Source organism: Montipora capricornis, chromosome 2, assembly GCF_036669925.1.
Source record: "Montipora capricornis isolate CH-2021 chromosome 2, ASM3666992v2, whole genome shotgun sequence".
NCBI lineage: Eukaryota > Metazoa > Cnidaria > Anthozoa > Scleractinia > Acroporidae > Montipora > Montipora capricornis.
Window position 1 is genome coordinate 61,218,296 of NC_090884.1, and position 19,575 is coordinate 61,237,870.

Sequence of the window (19,575 nt, forward strand, 5' to 3'; positions counted from 1 at the left end):
CTATCCTTAGGATACTATTGCCTCTGTGGAGGACTCTCAGAACCGACTCACCGTAGGATTGTAAGCTCAGAGCACTGCCAAACGGAAGTCGTTTGTTAAGCTACTGTACCAATGTAGTCACTTCACGACAAGCCTCCTTGACACGTGTATCCACCGAAGGCTTCCTTGGTAACACAAATTGCTCGTCGATCACTGGGTGAGAACAATTTTTTTGCGCTTTATTTGCCATCACAACGACGCGCACTATCGAATTCCCCTGGCTCCCTAGGAGGGAAGTACGATAAACCGCGGAATGTATGTAAAAATTGTTCTTTTAGTCTGCCCAACATAGTGGTGAAGTGTTATTGAGCATCGACGACTAACTAGCTTTAATGACCGGCTCATGAATTCGGATCATGAGCGGCCAGCGGTGGTATTTTTCTGATATCCATTGTTTCCTATTTAATCAATCACGGAGAGCAGATGTTCTTCACTGAAAGCACATCTAATCTCCCGCGAGGCTCTTTGGACGAATGAAAGAATTTAATTGCGAATTTACTCCTACACAAGATGTGATTTTAATAAACGAAACCGCCTTGTTCATGATTTTACTTGACATTTGTTTTACTAACATCTCGCTTGATATGTTTCGCAAGACAGGAGACAGTAGGCTTAAACTTATTCAAACCTGTAGTTCATCTTCGATGCCTTACTAAGCTAATGAGAAAGAAGGATCTTCATTGGTTCTCTTGTTCATTATCTTACCGTGATTAAAACGACTTGATTGGCACTGATTGTTGAACTATCTCTTATGATTGGTCAAAGTCTATGAGTGGTCTGCCCAAGACATAAACGAGCTTTCCACTTGTCTTGTTTCGCGTTCTGATTGGTGCTGAAGACAATAGCACCTAATTGCAAAAATGAAATCCGCGGCTAATATGTCTCCTTTATATTTTAATTGCTTTCACAGTAACGAAAGCCTGTTAAGAAGGCGAAATTTCAAACGAAGATTCCATTTTTGAGAGGAAATTTCTTTCTTAATTTGACATTGGTTTGGATTAGATGACTACTGGCGAAAATTCACATCGGCGGGCGCGAAGGGGAAGCGAATTTGAAGCGACAGAGTCAGCTAGATCGCGTGAAGGTTAGATATAATTTTCGATGACTGCAACTGAAGATCGCGCATTTGTCACTTTGTGTGTCTGTTGAATTCCTTCCGATTGAATTTGCTTTTAAGCCTTGTTTTGTGTCGCTTTTCTAAAAGATCACTTATCGCTCGAACGCTTCCGAGTTTGAAATGACTCTTGATTCGATTGAACGAATAATATTCCCCGGGAAATTTGAGAATTCCTGTAAGATCTCTTCCGTGCCCGATTCTTCATTTTAGCTCGAGTGATACGACAAAGAAAATAATCGAACACTTTGTTTCTGTTCTTAAGATTGGTAGAAAACTCTTGTTCAACAGGTGTGAACTTTAAGGGAAAAGCGTGCAAAATGTGGCTCAAATTTTACTCATTGTAAGGTCTTGGCCTTAATATAAATAGATTTCATATCCCTTGGTATTAACGTATCTTACGGCAGCGAGATCATCTTCGTTGATTTCGTTAAAGGTAGATTAATACCGGAGAAAGTGCTGGGTATAACTTGCTCTTATCTTAATTCGTACGCACGCACACACATCTTTTCATGGATCTTGTTTTTTCGATCAATTACGACTATTTAATGGGAATATACGAGAGTATGCTTTTCATCTGCTGTAGGAAAATTAACTTCATTTAGAAGTTTCTTCAAATTTTCAGGATTTTCGGTTGCTTTTGCCGTGTCTGAATGGAGCTTAAACTGGCAACCTCCTCTGGAAAAAGTACCCAAATTGGCCTTTACTTTTTACGACGAATATTTTTCGCGGACAAAGGCGTTCCTTTGAATCGCGTGGCAAGAATACATTATTTGTACTTTTCAAGTTCAGCTCATTTGCTCAGTCGATTGGTGTACAATTAATGGGAAATGTTTTGTATTCTATGCTGAGATTTACACAAAAATTTTCCATTTTAAAAATCTTTCTGTACACTGAATTCCAAACACGAAAAATATATTTTGACCAATCAAAAGTTCACCTCAGACCTCTCTCAGTGTGTTCTTGAGACCTATCGTAAAATAATTATGGTTGATTTATGAAGGAAATTAATACAACCAAATTTGTTTTCTTCAAAATCATTTGGCTTATCTTCTTTGTTTTGTGAAACTAAAATTTCCATGAAAAAATTTTTAGGCATGCAAGTATTCAATCATTTTTGGAAATTATATAATAGCTTGTTTTTTGATACTCCTCGAAGCTTTTTTTCTTCATAACGTTACCAATTGCCCTCATTGATTTGAAATTGGCTAAAAGCAATAAACAATTTTCGCCTTATGTCACCACTGGAATACTATTCAATAAGGTGTGCGGAAAACGAAGACCAAAGGTCTGCAGGGGCAGATCTAGGGGGAGGGTGCAGGGGGTGCACTCTCCATTTACAATTCACTAGTCCATCCTGTTCTAAGAGTCTTTCTCAAAAGTTACAAAAATGAGAAAATTGGGCTGCACTCATCATAGGGCTGCACGTGTCATAATGTTTTCAAATTACGATCGTAGTACTGATGGATTGTTGCGGGTGGTAAATTGGGTTAAACTGGACCATCAATGCCTTGTTAATAAATCAATATTGATGAATAAGATTGTAAATAATATGTTTCCGGACTATCTTAGTTCGTACTTTGTCTTCCGTTCCGATACTTTCACCTATAACCTAAGAGATAGTGACTGTACGCTTGCCATTCCTCAGTAGTAGTGGCATCTTTGTCTCGAAGAGGCGATGGTTAGCACTGGGGATTTGGGCAGGATCTTGTATGACTGTGTAGCCTGATCCTGGAGTCGCAGTCTCTGTTGTAGGTGGAGCAGACATGCCTTGTGGAATCGCGCGCAGAGGCTGCGCGTTCTTTCCTCGCTGCTCTCTCGCATGTAGCCTGGACTCTAGCTTTCATTCCCGCCCTTGAGGCCCCCGTTTTGACACTTTGCCGCCATGTATCTCAGTGTTTGGCGATGTCCTCCCATGCACTGGTGTCGATTAGTGCAGATCGCAACTCTTGCTTGATGACGTCCTTGTAGCACAGCAGTGGTCGACCCACGTGCTGGATTCCCTCCCGCAGTTCTCCATAAAGGATTTCTCTTGGCAGGCGGTCAGGCTCCATGCAATATGCATGGCCGAGCCATCGAAGGCGTTGCTGACTGATCAGTGATGGCATGCTCAGTGAGCCAGCGTGCTCCAGGGTCTCGGCGTTGGTAACTCTGTCTTGCTACCTGATGTGCAGCAGGCGTCAAAGGCAGCAGCGGTGGTATCCGTTGAGCTGCCGCTCTTGTCTGGCATAGGTCGTCCGTGACTCGCTGCCATAAAGGGGAGTCAACAGGACACAAGCTTGGTAGACGCACATCTTGGTCCTTCACTCAACAGGTCATTTCCCACACTCGCTTGTTGTGAGATGTTAAAGCAACCCAAGTAGGTGAAGGTGTTCACAACCTCCAGCTCCCTTTTTTTCGATGGTGATGACTGGGGGAGACTCAGCAACTTGCTCCAGGATGTTTGTCTTCCTGAGGCTGATCGTTAGCCCAAACTCCTTGCAGGCGTGGGACAGCTTGTCTACGAGATGTTGGAGGCCCTCCTCGCTGTGAGATGTTAAAGCAGTGTCGTTTGCAAACAGCAGCTCCTGTATGAGCACCACACAAGCTTTTGTTTTGGCGTGGAGTGTGGCGATGTTGAAGAGTTTCCTGTCTGACCTCTAGACACCTTCTGCACAGTCTACAAAGGCATACTGTAGCAGCATTGAGAAGAAAATCCCGAACAGGTGGGAGCAAGGGCACAGCCCTGCTTTACTGACTGGGAAGGCATTGGAGGTGGCCCCATTGAAGCAGACTGTACTCTGCGTGTCCTGGTGAAAGGAGGTGATGATCGCCAGGAGCTTTGGAGGGCAGCCAATCTTCTGGGGGATCTTGAAGAGCCTGCTTCTGCTCACCAAGTCAAAAGCTTTGGAGAGGTCCACGATGGCGAGGAACAATGGCTGCGACACCGCTGGAGTGCCCTTTCCAGTTTGCACTAAGGCCTGGGTGGGAAGATAAAGAGACACTGGGCTGCCCATACGACAGTGTCCCCCTCTTGGTGTAATTGGCTGGGTCCAAGGGAAAGGAAGAATCAATACAACTTGGGGCTAGTTCCACTGCAGAATCTGCCAGAAGGGGAGTGCTGAGCATGTGCCTTCGGCCGTAGGGGCTCCACTCCGGATTTGTCCTCAAGGTTTACTACTGAAGCCTTCCTGAGATCAGGTATAGCCGTAAGGCAGCGGAGGTTTGAAATCAGGGTTTACCTTCCCCTAGCTGGGCTGCCTTCACATGCTAAGAGCCCCATCTACCCTGGGCAACTGGTTTTAAGGCACCAGTGGCTTGGCCTTCGCCCATTCTCCTGTCGGTGGTGCCAGTTCGCCTGCGCAGAGGCCAGAAGTTGGACTTAGCTGACAGAGGCTCTTAGAGTTGCACGCCATTGGGAGCATTTCAAGAGGTTGTGAGAGCCCACAACCCACTCCCCGGCTATAACAGCCTTACGGAACTTGCCATTCCTCAGCCTTGCAGTAATTATTGTAAAAGAAGTCTGTCGTATAGCGGGGCTGTACTGTGGAATAGTCTGCCCTTTGATATTCGATACTCACCCTATCTTAATGAATTTAAATATAAGTTGAAGAACTATGATTTTAATAGTTTTATTTTGGAAGTTTTATATTGGAAGTTTTATTTTGCTTTTACACACGGTTTCCTTGTAAAGCATCATCAGGAGTGCTAATTAAAAGATCATCATCAGTGCTAAATTCTCTAGAGTGGTCTAACTTAGAAGAAAGAGAGAAAAGGCACTTGTTAATTACGATGTTTAAAGTATTCAATGATAATTGTCCAACGTATCTTCAGGAGCATTTTCATAGAACCTCTGAAGTTCACAATTAACTTGAGGGGTTCAAACTATGACTTCCAATTACTGCTACCTAAAACAAATTTTCTTAAATGGTCTTTCTCTTATCGAGGTACAATGGCTTGGAACCAACTGTCAAATCAAATACGCGAGATAGTTAAGGGATCTTGCTAGCTTTAAACATGCGCTATCCTAGCTAGGACACATTTTACATCGCTAGGGCACATTTTTACATAGCTTGTTTTGTATTATTATATAGTATATTATGATTGTTACTAATTATTACTATTGTTTAAATTTCCTTGACATTAAATAATTTTTAGCGCTAAGTTATGCCTAGGTTATTAGTCGTTTGAACATTTATATCTTGTAATTCTTGTAATTTTTAGCATTTATATCTTGTAATTCTTACATGGCCTGTCTGAAAACCAGCTTGCTGAGCCATTTACCGTGTTTAAATAAAGTTGATTGATTGATTGTTTCTTATCATTTTTTTTATTGTAGTTTTTTTAGTAAATTTTTTTTTAATTACGTAGTAAAGAGGTCGTTACAAAGTGCGAGGCAGCGAGGCGTGCGAGGCATGCGAATTTCGCATTTAAGTCTAAGCACCCATTTCAAATAGCGCTGATAAACAGTTATTAAGTCTAAGCACCCATTTTAAAACGGTTAGCTTTCAATAACTGTGTGACTCGGATGCTGACTCGCAGTCATGGCTCGCAGCCCAGACTCGCATGGTTCGCTTCTTGCCTCGCACGCCTCGCATGGTGCCTCGCACGCCTCGCTGCCTCGCATGTTGGTAAAACTCGTAGTAAAAGTTAGGTTGTAAAGTCCTGAAGGAAATACGGTGTCTTAAGATTCTACTATACCATAAGTTATACTGTACTAATGATTTGTTTAAGTTGTTATTTTGCTGTTTGGTATGTCATTTTTTCTGGGGGGGAGGGGTCTTCGTTTTCCTTGTCTTTATTTTCTGCACACCCCTATAAAATGTTCAAATAGTATTAATCTAAAGGAGAAAGGGTTTTGAACAGAGGGAGAAGATGACAGAGCTTTTCCTTTTTGATGAGTTAAATCATTCGGAAATCTTTAAGTTGTTACGGGGAGTGAATTAACTTTGCAAAAATGTACTTCTAAATCTGTTGAAGATTGAAAAGTTAAATAAAAATTATTACCAAATGTAATTAGAGAAAATGAAATTAATTAGCAAAGAACAAAATAATTAGTAAATCTTATGTTTGGTGGGACCTCGACATAGGTACTATTACTCCGGTAAATCTAGATCCATTTGCAACTACAAAGTACAGTGTCAATCGTGTGTAACTTTGTAATGCTATGTTTCTATATGCAAAGTTTCTGATGATGACAACATGATGTTTCATTTGATGAGCCAAACTCAGCCTTTCAAGCTTGTCTATTAACTGGTTATATGGCATTTTTGTGCATGTTTGTGAAGAAACTTGTAAAATTAATGCTTTTAAAAATTTAATTTGTTTTTGTTTCAGTGCTATAACCCTTTGACTGCATTGTGAAATGGAACCAGTTTCGTCAACTGACTATACATATACAACAGCAGCATCCAGTGCAGATACAGAAAGCAGTGACAAAGAGCCTAAAGCACCAGAAGGCACTTTACTTAGGAAAGTCCAGGATGCTAAAGAAAGTATTCTGGTCCTAAAAAACCAGGTTTCCTTTGCAGAACAATGCCTGAGTCTTCTGCATAATCAGATGAAACATGCATCAGATACCTTAGCCATTCTTCAAGACCAGGTTGAGTTAGCACAGAAAACTGTTAACTCGTTGACTGCAGGAAGTGTTGCTGGACTGGCAATTCCACAGCCACAAACCACTGCAGCCTCTTCAACCTCGAGCAGGGCTGAGACCTCTTGGTCTTCAACATCTCCGTCTGATTCCAATGAACAGCAAGTCATAGTTCATGACAGTGAAGGACCCAAAGTCTACACTTTAAGCAAGTCAAACATCTCATTAGGAAATTCAGACTGGTCAGCTTCACATGAGCATGGTCAAGCACCTCGTGTTGTCCATCAAGTTCAAATGCATTGCCATTGTCCAGCTTGTGTATCTCATGCAGCTATGAGTGCTCCAATGCCTTGTCATCCTTCCTGCCATGCCCCACCAGGAGCTGTGCTGGTTGAAATTGGGCCAGATATGAAACAGTCATCTCATTGTACCAGTGTTTTGGGTCCTGAAAAGGCCATCGTCCAAGCAAGGAGTTCATTCCCAAGTCCTAGCAAAAGTACACAGAGTCTTGAAACCAGCAAAGACAACTCAAGTGACAAGCAAATCTTAGAGAAGAAAGAATCAGCATCCACATCACCAATGGCTCATCAACTACTTCAGGTGATTGATGTCCTGCAAACAGTGGATGATGATGATGGCAAAGCTAACCAGGCTTCTCATGTGTCTTTGTCACATGGTACCCCTGTTCCCGAAGGTTTTCCATATGTACAAGGCACTGCTTCGTACCACAGGACTTCACGACGCAGTCGCAAACAGAACATGAGTCCAGTGAAGGTGGTTTGCTCACATTCAACATCCCAAGACAGGTCATCTTCAGGTAGATGTTGAATCCTAAGACTAATTCGTGAGACTAATTCCTAACTCCTGAGACTAGTTCTTGTAGATTTTGCTCTGTTTAACACCAGACAATTTTACTCATCCATGGAGACGGCTTCAGTGATAAAAGGAGTTAGGACAAACTGCGAGGCAGCGAGCCATGCAAGTGACGTGAGCGAGGCATGGCTGCAAGCCATGCGAGCCACAACTGCAAGTCATGTGAGCCATGGCTGCGAATCATGCAAGCCAACATGGCGAACCATGCAAATCAACATGCGAGTCACATTGTTATTGAAAAGCTAACCGTTTTAAAATTTGCATGGCTCGCATGGCTTGCTGGCTGGCAGATTGTCCAGTCCTGATAAAAGGGTTAAATTATTATCATATTTCAATCAGGATTTAAAAAAGGAATCTTGTGAGGTGAAACGTGGGTCCATTTTTTATTGGTGTTACATTAGCTGTAATAGTACATTGTCAGTATTTGGATTTGGAATTGTTTTCAATTTAGTGCTGGAAAACTACAGAAAATAATACTTATTAAAATTTTTCTTGTATGAAACAAGTGGACAAAGGCAAATTAAGTTGTGTAAGAAAGATTTGAGAGCTAACATTTCAAGTGTTAGACCCTCAGAGCAAATAATCCAAGGAGTTGTGTTTTGTTACTGGTTTATGTAGGGGATAGGGGAACTTTACTATTGGTGGAACCATCCAAAACAAAAGCATACGATCAAATGAGTTAATTACAAGGCTTATCACATACGGGGCAAAATAATTACTGATTGCTGACTGGCTGAGATGGAGGGCATTTTTTTATAACCTTGAAGGCACTTTTGGTAATCAAGAGGGCATGATTACTTGATCCTGATTGGTTAACAGTCGGTCAGCCAGAGCAAGCAAAGTTACAAAAACACATGATGTTTTAAGCGCTATTTTACGTGTAGTTGATAGCAAGGATTTATTGAATTGATCTTTAACCAAATGTAGGCATGTTAACAAGGAGGCAGTGTGGCTCAGTGGTTAGGGTGCTTGCCTTGAGATCGGGGGATCCCGGGTTCAAAACACGCTCTGACCACTGGTTGAATTTGTTCCTGGTAGTCCCTGGTTCAACTTCTCAGCTGTACTCCTAAATAGCCAACTAGCATGCCTCCGGCCAGTTATTGGGATTCTTAACAGTTGTTGTTGAATGTTCTGTTCTGTCTTGATTGTGTTCATGGGCCCTGAAAAGCCCCTATGGGGAGTGGTCAATTAAGTTTGTACCGGTATGTATGTATGTATGTATGTAATTTGAGACTAAAGTGTTCATAAGTTGATTATCATTTGTGGTACATGGCATTGAACTGGCTTCTCTTAGTTACACTTGACAATGTAATTTTCAGAGTTCCCAAAGCAACTACACAAAACCGTTGCTTAAGGTTGGAAAACACATGTGAGGCAGTTACAAGCAAATCAGCAGTAGGGCAATTAAATTGGATACTCAATTTCAAGTTGTTCCTTTTTGAAACCTGTCTGAGAGTTTGTGGTTTTGGGTTTGTTTCTTTTTTAAAGGGAGACCGACAATCAGAGAACACCCAGAGTTAATGAGAGTTCCTCCACCAGTGTTAGCGTCATCTCTTGAGCCTGAGTTTCTTGTTGTACCCACCAGCAGTTATTCGTATGACAGTCCTCCAGCATCAGTAAGTGGTCAGGTTGGCAAGGATGAAATCAAAAAGAGTTCCGAAATTCTGTTGGACAAAAGGAAAATATTAACACCATCTCAAGATGCCAAAAACAGTGTTACTGCTGTGTCTGATGTGGGCAATGCAGTTGAACCACGAGAAGGTCAAGGAAAAAGAAAGGGATCACTTGAAATGGGTGAAGCTGATAGCTGTTGTTCCAGCAATATTACAAAACCACGAGAAAATACAGCGCAGTCCAGTTCAACTACTTCCTCTTTAAACAACCAGCAAACAGATGTTACAGTTGACTTGAACGGTTTGTCTTCATCGCCCCTCAGTCCTAAAAAGAGATTTACAGGGACAAGCCCGCTAAACTCTGACATGGGTGTGCCATTCTTATCCAAAGTCCAAAGTTTAAGCCCTCATAAAACACATTCACATAGAAATGACTCCGTTGTTATTTCAGTGCATAGTGCAACTCAGCCTGTATCAGTAGCAACAGTAGTTTCGCCAATTGAGCATTCTAAAGAGGTGTCTTCAGTTACATCAACATCTAATCATGTGACTGGTTCCCAGTCAGCACCTGTGACAGTCATTTCTTTGTCAAGTTCAGGTGAAACCTCAGCTGTTCCAGGAAAAAAAATAACAACACCTACATCAAAAAAACCCATTATTCTCTCACGGCGCTCTTCTCAGAGTGGTGAACAGAACATTCCACAGGGACTGGTGGTGCTTGTGCCGACCATAGAGGATGCTAAGCGGCTAATAGCATCCTCTGGTGTACAATCTGATGGCCACACCCCTGTGTTGGTACCTCAACACATGTTAAGTGAAGTTCATTCTAAAAGAATTGTTACAGAGGACCAAATGGAAGCACACCCTCAATTGCTTGGGAAGCGATCACGTGATGGGGCATCTCCTACTTGTGGCACACAGTCAAAGAGACCAGCTTTTGATTCAATTATAATTGAGTGATGGCAAGCACAGGTTATAGTAGCCTAAGATTACTAACTATAGCATCAGTTTTCTTTTCAATGAAATAAGCTCTTGGTTGATTATTAATTTTTACATTGACACTGACAGATTATTTAAATAGCTGTCATCTGAATCAAGGGCTTGTGAGAGATCTTTGAAAGAGGTAGCTTGATTCCCTTTCAAAATAACTTAAATGACTCACAATACTATTGTTTTTTTTGCTTCCATTCTGGAGGTACATGTAAAGATACTTTTTAAATGCCTGTTTGGATAGCGGTGCACACTTTAAAGAATGACTATAAATTAATCAGTAAACTTGGTCACTCTTTCTGGTATACATGCTGTAGTGCAGTGTTGTGTTTCTCACATTTGATGTCGTATTTGTACTGTAACTAGATATCACAGAAGGCAGGAAAGTTTATTCTAAGATCTTCTTTGGGGGATCAGCCATGTGTCACTTTGTCAGTTGTTCATTGTGTTCTGTCAAACCTGATTTCGTTGGGTTGTGTCAAACCTGAACAAGTAGTTGATGCACTTAACATGTTGAAGTTTCATGTGCTTGTCCATACTCATATTTTGTGGTCATGTCAACCCTTTATCAGCATGTCTTTTTTGTTTGTCAACATATCTCATTTTTTTTACTGTGTTCAGTCATTAGTGGAGCCAACTCACCATCTTTCATTTCATTTGTTCATTTAGTTTATTTGTGTTACCCTGCAAGGTAATTTTATACAATTATGAAAAGAACACAGAGCTGCATGATTTAAGCAACAAGGTAACATACTGGTGAAAATTGGTGCATGTTTAGACCAGAGTATGTAAATACTGATCTTATTGAGACTATAAAATAGTATTTATTAAAAGTATACCTATAGTGTAAATCTAGTCATGTATTTTCTGTTATCCCAACCTGGATCTAATGAGCCAGCAATCACTCCTGAGAACACTCTCTTCTCGGGGAGGAAACGCGACTTTGAGTGAGCAGTGGAAATCGAGCCTAGGGGTTGCAGAGTACATTTGAAAGGGGAGGGGGATAGGTTTTTTATATGGATCACAGAAGTGTGAGGGGTGGGGGAGAGGTATGCCCTCCTTCCCAATGGGCACGGAATGTAGACTTTGGACTAGTTAACACTGAAAATACTGAAATACTTCCTTCGAACAAAGTGTAGGCTACCTGTAGCCTCTTGTTTTAAGATTCTTTTGTTTTCATTCTAGTCGTTTTTAAGAACAACAAAAGAAGCAAGGTGACATAACAACTACCCGGTGTGGCTAACGTATCACACATGTGCACAACCATTTCACCGGGTCAATTGACAGCCATGGACAGCTGTTTCGGGCTCCTTCTTACTTCATTTAAGGAAGAATATCTTTTTCAATCTAAACCAGGCCACAAAAGATAAGTTTAATACAAAAAAGGGCTAAATTGGAACAGAATGTCTTTTCTTTTCATCTTATCCTGGTTAGCCTGTGGTTTAGCTTTTTTTATGTGACAGACCATTTAATTTGAGGCACTGCTAAAATAACACCGTTTATACCGTATTCATAAATGGCGGCCAAAAAAAAGTCTTTTTGCTAATCAGCATCACTATCCTCACTTTGGATCAAAAATTTTTTTGGATTTTGTTTGTGCTAATGAGGCTGGTGAGGATGATTAGCATAGAGGCTAAAGAGTAATTTATTTATTTATTTATTACAGAGAGAGCTAAAAGACGTTTTTGAGCCTCCAATATTTCGATTAGCAGCATAATTTTTTAATTAGCCCACATTGGGTGTGTTTTCAAGAGCGGTTTTTCAGGTCGCTTAGCAAGTTCCTTTCTCAACTCGCTTAAAGTTACGTGAGTCGGAAAATTTCAATAGAATTCTCATTAAAACCAGGTAGCTTAAGCGAGTTGGCAATTGGCCATTTTCGATATATTAAAATTCAGCTTGAAAGAGAGGTTTAGAGGACAAAGAGAAAGGAAAGTGGATGATATGTTAAAATCTTTCACATTCCCATTGTTTTTGTCCTCTCTGTCTCACTTTCATGCTGAATATTGATATTTCGAAAATGACCTATGAATTTCGGCCAAGGAGGAGTAGCTTTACGGTTATTCAAATTGGAAATACAACAGGTGTGCTATTTTTATTATTGCATTAGCACGTGCTCTCTCGTAATTTAATCTTACCCGTGAAAACACGTATCATTCGTAAGTCGCTTAACGCAGTCTCCAAACAAAACACCTTCAGGAATGTTTAGCGAGACAGCGGTTGCCGTGAAAACACACCCATTATTAGTCTCGTGCGCCTCAAGCAGACAGCGATGTGATAGTTTTTAAACAACTGTTATGCGCCGATCAACTCGAAACTTCAACACCCCCTCCCCCGGCAAAGCCCGGGCATTTGAACTTTTGAAGATTGGATCGCGGCCAAAATGGTGTTCAAATGCCCTACCCTATCGTCGGATTTGTCTCTCATACCCTACTAAAGAACAATCGTCGTCAGCTCCTGCCGTCTTTAATAAAGACCATTTGAAGACCTTTTTTGTAAGCCAATCGCTCACAAATGCTACATCTCTTCCTTTAAACTCTTCCATCTCGTCCAAACACGTGTTTCATAGATGTTAGCGACTTCGGCGCCCGAAAAAAAATCATTTGAAACCTGACACTTCCGGTTCCATTTTCCCAACCCCACGCCGGCAAAGGTCAAATTCCCCACTCCTCGGGCACAGAGGATAGTCAAATGTCCGTGGTTTGCCCGGGAGAGGGGATGTTGAAGTTTCGATTTGATCGGCCCATTAGTAAATATAGACATAACCGACGTTCCCGGAGTTTTAACTTTATTGTAAAACAAAATGGGAAAATGAAATAACCGAATCCAAAGTTCTACTACTGATCTTTTAATTTTATTTTGGCTCCTACTTTTGATCAGGGATACTCTGAATCTCTTTTTGATAATGATTTGAATAATAAAAAGTGTAAGAATGAGTTCTCTCATTCACTATTATGAATGATTAGAATGACGACGATGCAGTTCCATTTTCACTTCACCTCCAAGACGCGAAAACGCATCATGAAATTTCTGGTTCACTGTTGAATGAACTGCGATAGGAAGCCTTACAATTGTGTTCGTCAAAGCGTGAGTCAAGTGAAATATGGTAGCAGTTATGATGTAAACCACGTAAGCAATGGCTGCAATTATTGTTCCAAATAACACAATGGGAACAAATACCCCGAGCAGGGATAGAAGCCCAATCGCGAGGACACCACCTTGGAAAAGTAGAAGCGAAAAAAGCACGAAAATTGAAGATCCCGCCACGAAGGCTAGGAAAAGAAAGAACGGAAGAAAGCCAGTGATTATGAACGTTCCTAGAAAAACAAAGGCCACTGGGTGTCGCTGAATTGTGTGCATGAATGTTCTCACTTTGTTGATCGCTTCGCAGTTGCACAGTTTCTTGATCTGGCCTCTCATTGCGTGAAGATATGAATCCAGCCAGGGAAACAAGAGATCGCTTTCAATCATTGCACGAGGAATCCTGAAAGAGAAATCAATGAGACTTTTGCCATCATCCTCCTCCTCAGAGCTTTCCCCAAAAAGTTGTAAGGCTATTTGCAGTTCGAGTGTTGTAAAATGAAAATACGTGTAATGATCTAACTAATCGCATCACACAGAAAGAGAACTGAACTTACCAAAACAAGAAACAAATAATTGCATCCTACCTATCTTTGCTGAGGGTAAACACTCTACTGAATTGGAGTTGCTTTTCCTTTGCTATTTTGTGATTGACTAGTTGCTTGGCTTCGGGTGAAAGAAATACTGACAAATTTTCAGTAGCTCTTTCACCCGTAGCCAAGCAACTAGTTTCTATCATCATTACCACGGGCGTACGACACCTTGGAAAATCTATAGTTGGATTGACCGCGCGCGCCGTGATATCCAATGGAGCGTGGCACTCACTTACCCGGATAAAGTCTTGTAAACATGTGGAATAAGGACATCTATGAACGTGGTAATAAAAGAGTGCGTAACATAAAAATAACGTGAACTTTTTTTGTGTGTGTTGTCCCTACCTTCGCCTAATAAGATATTCTTCTGTTCAATTAACTCTCGTGACAATAGGAAGAAATTACGTCATAAACCATGATTGAGCTCTTTTCTCATCGATCGCTTTTTTTTTTAACTAGAGAAAGAATCTTCTTTAAATCAATGAAGGATTCAGGTTAATCAGCATTCATGCTCACACATTTCTCAGATATCTACTTATCATGCGCACATTCATTGTGCTCCGTACATTGCATGAACTCTGGGAAATAAATTGTGCTTTTAATCGATATCGCGTTATGGGTTAGAAACTAACCACTCGCTTTATCGGTTAGAGGCTAACCACGCCTTAGGTGAAGCGTTTTTATCGCTTTCATATTTAAAATAAGCTAAGCTAGATCTAAAATAACCGGCATTCCCCTCCTGCTCTTTCTGCCCGGGAGCACGTTTTGGAAGTCGGTCAGTTTTCTTGCCTGAATCAGCAGCTGGACGAAAAAAGAAAAGAATCCATTTTTCCGATTATTTCATGATTGACTATAACAATGCAAAAATTGTTACAAACATTGATTCAGAAATTTTGATGAAGAGACTTATTCTGTCGACGGTTACACGGGGATCCCGTGAGGGGAAATTTGCGAGCACTCCTTGCAGGAGTCGAGAATATAGGAGACTCGTGGGAGCTTGGTCACGAGGGAGCTAGGATGTTTTCTGGTAAACTCGAGTCACCATGGATAAAGTAAATCTTGTCATTTCATTCACTGCGGAATAAATAAGATCTCCTTTGTTACAGGAATTCTAGTTATTACACTTCGTGACCTTTATCTAAATACTTCAGTAAGTACGCGTTTTATTTGATACTAGTAGGAATTGTAAAAATACCATTGAGAGATAATTACAGGGTTGGTTGCATGGAGCGAGAAAAAGATATAATTATTTTCGCCTCGGCGCTGTGTTTCTGATACATTTCATGCTGGAGAAGCTGACGGGATATTCTATCGCGGGATTATTTTAACTGTTTTAGCCGCGAGTACTAGTTCTTGTTCATATAATCCCGCGACAAAATATCCCGCCGGCCACGTAGACTTGCTCACAAGTCGAGCTTTTGAGCGCGACAGAGAGAGCGAAGGCGAAGCGCGATCGTACGAGCGCGGAGCGCGAGCGAGCGAACGCTCCTGCCGGGTCTACCACACCAGAAAACCGAGCGAACGACTTTGAGAAGGTCAAGCCGGCCACCCTGCCATGCGGCTGTCTTTTGTTTGAGCCTGCGATATAGGGCCAATGTCAGCGACTTTTTACCCACAAGCCTTTCCAAGCTTATTCCTTTCTCCAAGCCGACATCAAAATGGTGGGTTTTAAAAAAATACATCTACAAGATCTCTTTCCATCGAAACTTTTGTTTGGTTAACAAAGTTAGGTGCTTTTGAAAATAAATCCTGGATACTCATTCTTTCTTTTGAGTTACTTAGTCCCTTTCATATTCGCTGCTTCAATCGACTAATAAAGTGAAAAAAAGGTGCTGCTTTTTACTTTCAATTGAGTTTTTTTCTTCAAGGTACATTTGTCGGATTGGAATTCCTGTGATATCCGAAAATCGCTTTGTTCGAATATTGAGTGGCACTCCTGAAAACTGCAAATTCCATTGCGCCACAAAATGTTATGTTTTATGCAGCATGTTGTCAGAAATAAGATCGATATTTTTACTTTTTTTTTACACGGTGCAACTAGGTTGTTGTCGAAGTTAGTTTAACAATGAGCTCAAATGGTTAATTCCCTCCAAAGGTGAAGGTTAAAGCACACGAGCTTCGTGGAAAGAAGAAGGAAGAACTTTTGAAGCAGCTCGATGAGTTGAAGACTGAGCTGTCACAGCTGAAAGTCGCCAAGGTGACAGGGGGAGCTGCTTCCAAACTGTCCAAAATGTAAGTAGAATAATTTGTATGCCATATTTTTCATGTATACAGGAATCCCAAATTTCTTTGGACATCTAATACGAAAAACTTATTTAACAACAATTCCTCGAAATTTAATTGTCTGTGTATAGGGAAGACATTGTTGACGTCATCTATTGTCATTAATGTGCCAACCAGAGCCTCATTGGCTGTCGAAACAAAGGGTCTTTTTATTCCTGTGGTTGGCACATTTGAATAAGAAAAGCAATTTGTGTAAACAGATATCTTCCCTATTATTTACAAATACCAGGGGTAATGTTTATGCAAACGTTGGCCGTGTACCTCTTATATTTCAACAGCACTAACTGTGCAAGGGTGATGTGAATTGCTATTTTCTACCCATGGTTCCCTGATCTGGTTCTCTGACCAAGGTTCCCCACCCTGGTCAGAGTTTTTCTCTGTCCTTGAGTGGGCCCATTTCCATTAGTGGGGCTAATGCTCACATGGTTTTACATGGGTAGAAAATAGCACTTCATATCACCTTCTCATAGGTAATCCAATTAATTTACAAAGCTGACTTTTCTTTGTTCTCAAACTTTTTTGATGTCATCAGTTTTACTTTTAGACAAAAATGGGCATATTTCTGATGTGCAAGCGTGTATTTCAAAAATAGAAATGGCTGAAGTGTTCATTTTGACAGTTTTTTTTTTTATAGATAAACAATAAAAGTCAACCTAATTAAAGTGATACTATGATTTAAAAAAATTTTTTTTTTTCCTTGGACTTCAAAACTATGTTAAGGAAACACCCAAGTTTTAAGCCTTAATTTCAAAAAGACCCTTGTTTATTTTAACTGGAATTTTCCAATTTGATGTCTGCCTTTACTAACTGTAAGATCTTGAGAGAGCTGGATAAGGGAGAAAATGAAGTCAAAGACTCGCTAGTTTAAGAATTCAATGTGTTTGTACACGACTAAATTAATATGCAGCACAGGAGATTCAGGCTTCCAGATTTTTAAATTTGTGTTTTGCATACATAATAAACTGCATGTACACACTGAAATTGTAAGCTATTGAGTCAATGACATGCACTTTTCCCTTGATCCAACCCTCTGAGGTCCAGTCAGTCAGTTTTGGATGTGAGTGATGGTGGACCGTGAAATCCAAAACTTACACTCAAAGTAAATAGCCTTTGGATAAAAATCAAAGCTCAAAATTCTGCCAGGCAGGTGTTTAAGCAAACACACTTTCAAAATCTGAAGGAAAAAAGGAAGTGATTTTTTTTATCATAGTACCACTTTAGCTTTTTACTTAAAAAAGTACCATAGCTCATTTGTTTATATTTTTCAAAATAGAAAAATTGTCCGAAAATCCATTGCCAGAGTGTTGACTGTCATCAGCCATTCTCAACGCCAGAATCTTCGCAAGTTTTACAAAAAGAAGAAGTTCAAACCTCTTGATTTGAGGCAAAAGAAGACCCGTGCTATGAGACGTGCACTTACAAAACATGAGGCATCCCACAAGACCTTGAAACAGCGCAAAAAGCTTGCACATTTCTCATTGAGAAAATATGCAGTGAAAGAATAAATCAGTTGTGGGATAATAAAACTCTTGTATAAATGACAAATTCTGTGTTTTAATCCCTGTGTTATGAAGTAGTTTTTCCAAAGTTTGTCCTTGTAAATCAAGAGCTATTTGGACAACCATAAGTGACTTCTTTTGGGTGTTTAATAAATGCCATCAATTTCCAGCCTAATTTCCAGCAATAAACACCACATAATATAATAATGTTGAAGTTCAAATGAGGCCTTTAACAACTGTAGAAAAAGTTTAAAATTTGAGCTTTCATTGATCAACGGAATCATCAGGGATAAGAAAATTATTTGAAAGTAAAACGAGCAAAATGTAAAATGTATTAAATACTATGTGACTAAAATAACGTGTGAATGTAACGAGCTAACAAGTGAATGTCAGAGAAAAGAGTCTCTCAGGTATGCTAACATAGTCGTTACTCCTTTGATTCCGAAGCTGGCCTGAACTGGCCATACTTGGTATTTTACACTGTCTAACACCTGACGATTTTACTCATCAATGGGGAACCCCTGGGAGTCAATGGGTTAAATAACGATTTTTAAAACAAAAGGTCAGCGAGTTTGCTACATTTTTCTTGGGAGTTGAGGGTAGGTTTGTAGTTTCATTTGTAAAATGCTTTCAGTAGGTGTAAATTTGCAGGATCATTTTCTTGTACAATGCTCTTGATTTCAGTGCCTTTATAGTCTTTGTTTTGGCCTGCAGAAATGTTTCTTCACAAAGGAGTTTTCATTATTGAAGTGTTCTCATATGTCATCGTGTATTATAAAAGTGTAGTCCTACTGATGTATTGTTGGTTTTAGTTGTTACACATGATTTGGTGATGTGAACACAAAATGATCATATCTCAAGATCCTGTACATTTCTGAGTGGCTAAACCACAGGATCAACAACATCCGCGTACGTGTTGCTCACATACATGTATACATACATACACATGGTAAGACATGCACCAGGGACAAGTGCCCCATTTCTAACACCAACCTGTACTGACAAGGAAATGCCATCTACAAAATCACATTGTAACAACTGCAACCAACAATTTGTCGGTAGCACTACATGTTTCATACACGTTGGCCTCTTTAATTTTGAACTTCAACGTTATCCAAAATATTACTAAAGGACAACATGAAACATTAATTACTATAGAATTAACTGATTAGAGGGTAATGTGAAGTGCTTGTTTTGTACCCCATATGAACCATGTCAGCGTTAGCCCACCCACGACCTTCGGGTTAGATCAGCTTTTCTCTACCCCCTGAGCTACAAGGTCAGACAGGAGCAGGCCGTGGGAACTGAAGATGTTGCACAAATAATAATTATAAAATAGATTATATGTCAAAATGAAATGAAGGACAGCAGGTTGAAGCCAAACAAAAAAATATATTGTTCATAACCTTTTTTATCAGATAATTTCTTGTAAAAAGTGAAGGAGCAATGAAAGTTTTGTGGGAAAGGCTTGATTAAGAGTTCAGTTGGAAAGAGGGGCTCCTGCCTTTCCTCAAGTGCAGGATATATAATTTGGATTGCTGTTGGGTTTTGATAAAAATAATGAAAAAGTAGCAGGTATTCCTGTGGGATTAAAGAGCTCTAAAGAGATGTTCCTCTGTTCTGGAAAAGTTCCCCTTGATATTTGTGTCCAAGATGCCTAAAAAATTTGGCCAATCTCTTTGTTTCCATGTATGCGAATGAAACAGTTGACTTGGAAGACTGGTCACTGTACTTTATTGGGATTGGCTAAAAGTAGCAGAAGGTTATTGTACCTAGCAAATTGTATCAGGGGTCTTAAAGGGAACCTCCACTTCAACAAGAAATAACTTCAATTCAGAGGAAATAACTGTCACAGTCACTTCAATCTGAAATATTTTCAAAGGAAGCATTTGTATCCAAAAGAAATAAGTTTTAGAATCGC

At 40.2% G+C, this 19,575-nt stretch overlaps 1 protein-coding gene across 1 annotated transcript; it reads left to right on the forward strand.

The window, feature by feature from the left end:
- Positions 1 to 880: 880 nt before the first annotated feature.
- On the forward strand, positions 881 to 11,052 carry LOC138029912 (uncharacterized). Its single transcript, XM_068877766.1, has 3 exons — positions 881 to 1,123; positions 6,470 to 7,542; positions 9,087 to 11,052. Exons 2-3 carry the CDS (start codon positions 6,498 to 6,500, stop codon positions 10,169 to 10,171), a joined length of 2,130 nt encoding a protein of 709 aa, XP_068733867.1. The 5' UTR covers positions 881 to 1,123; positions 6,470 to 6,497; the 3' UTR covers positions 10,172 to 11,052.
- Positions 11,053 to 19,575: the final 8,523 nt, after the last annotated feature.

Coding starts and splice junctions, on each gene's coding strand:
- LOC138029912 (XM_068877766.1), top strand. CDS start 6,498: ATGGAACCAGTTTCGTCAACTGACTATACATATACAACAGCAGCATCC. Junction 7,543..9,086: donor CCAAGACAGGTCATCTTCAG/GTAGATGTTGAA, acceptor TCTTTTTTAAAG/GGAGACCGACAATCAGAGAA.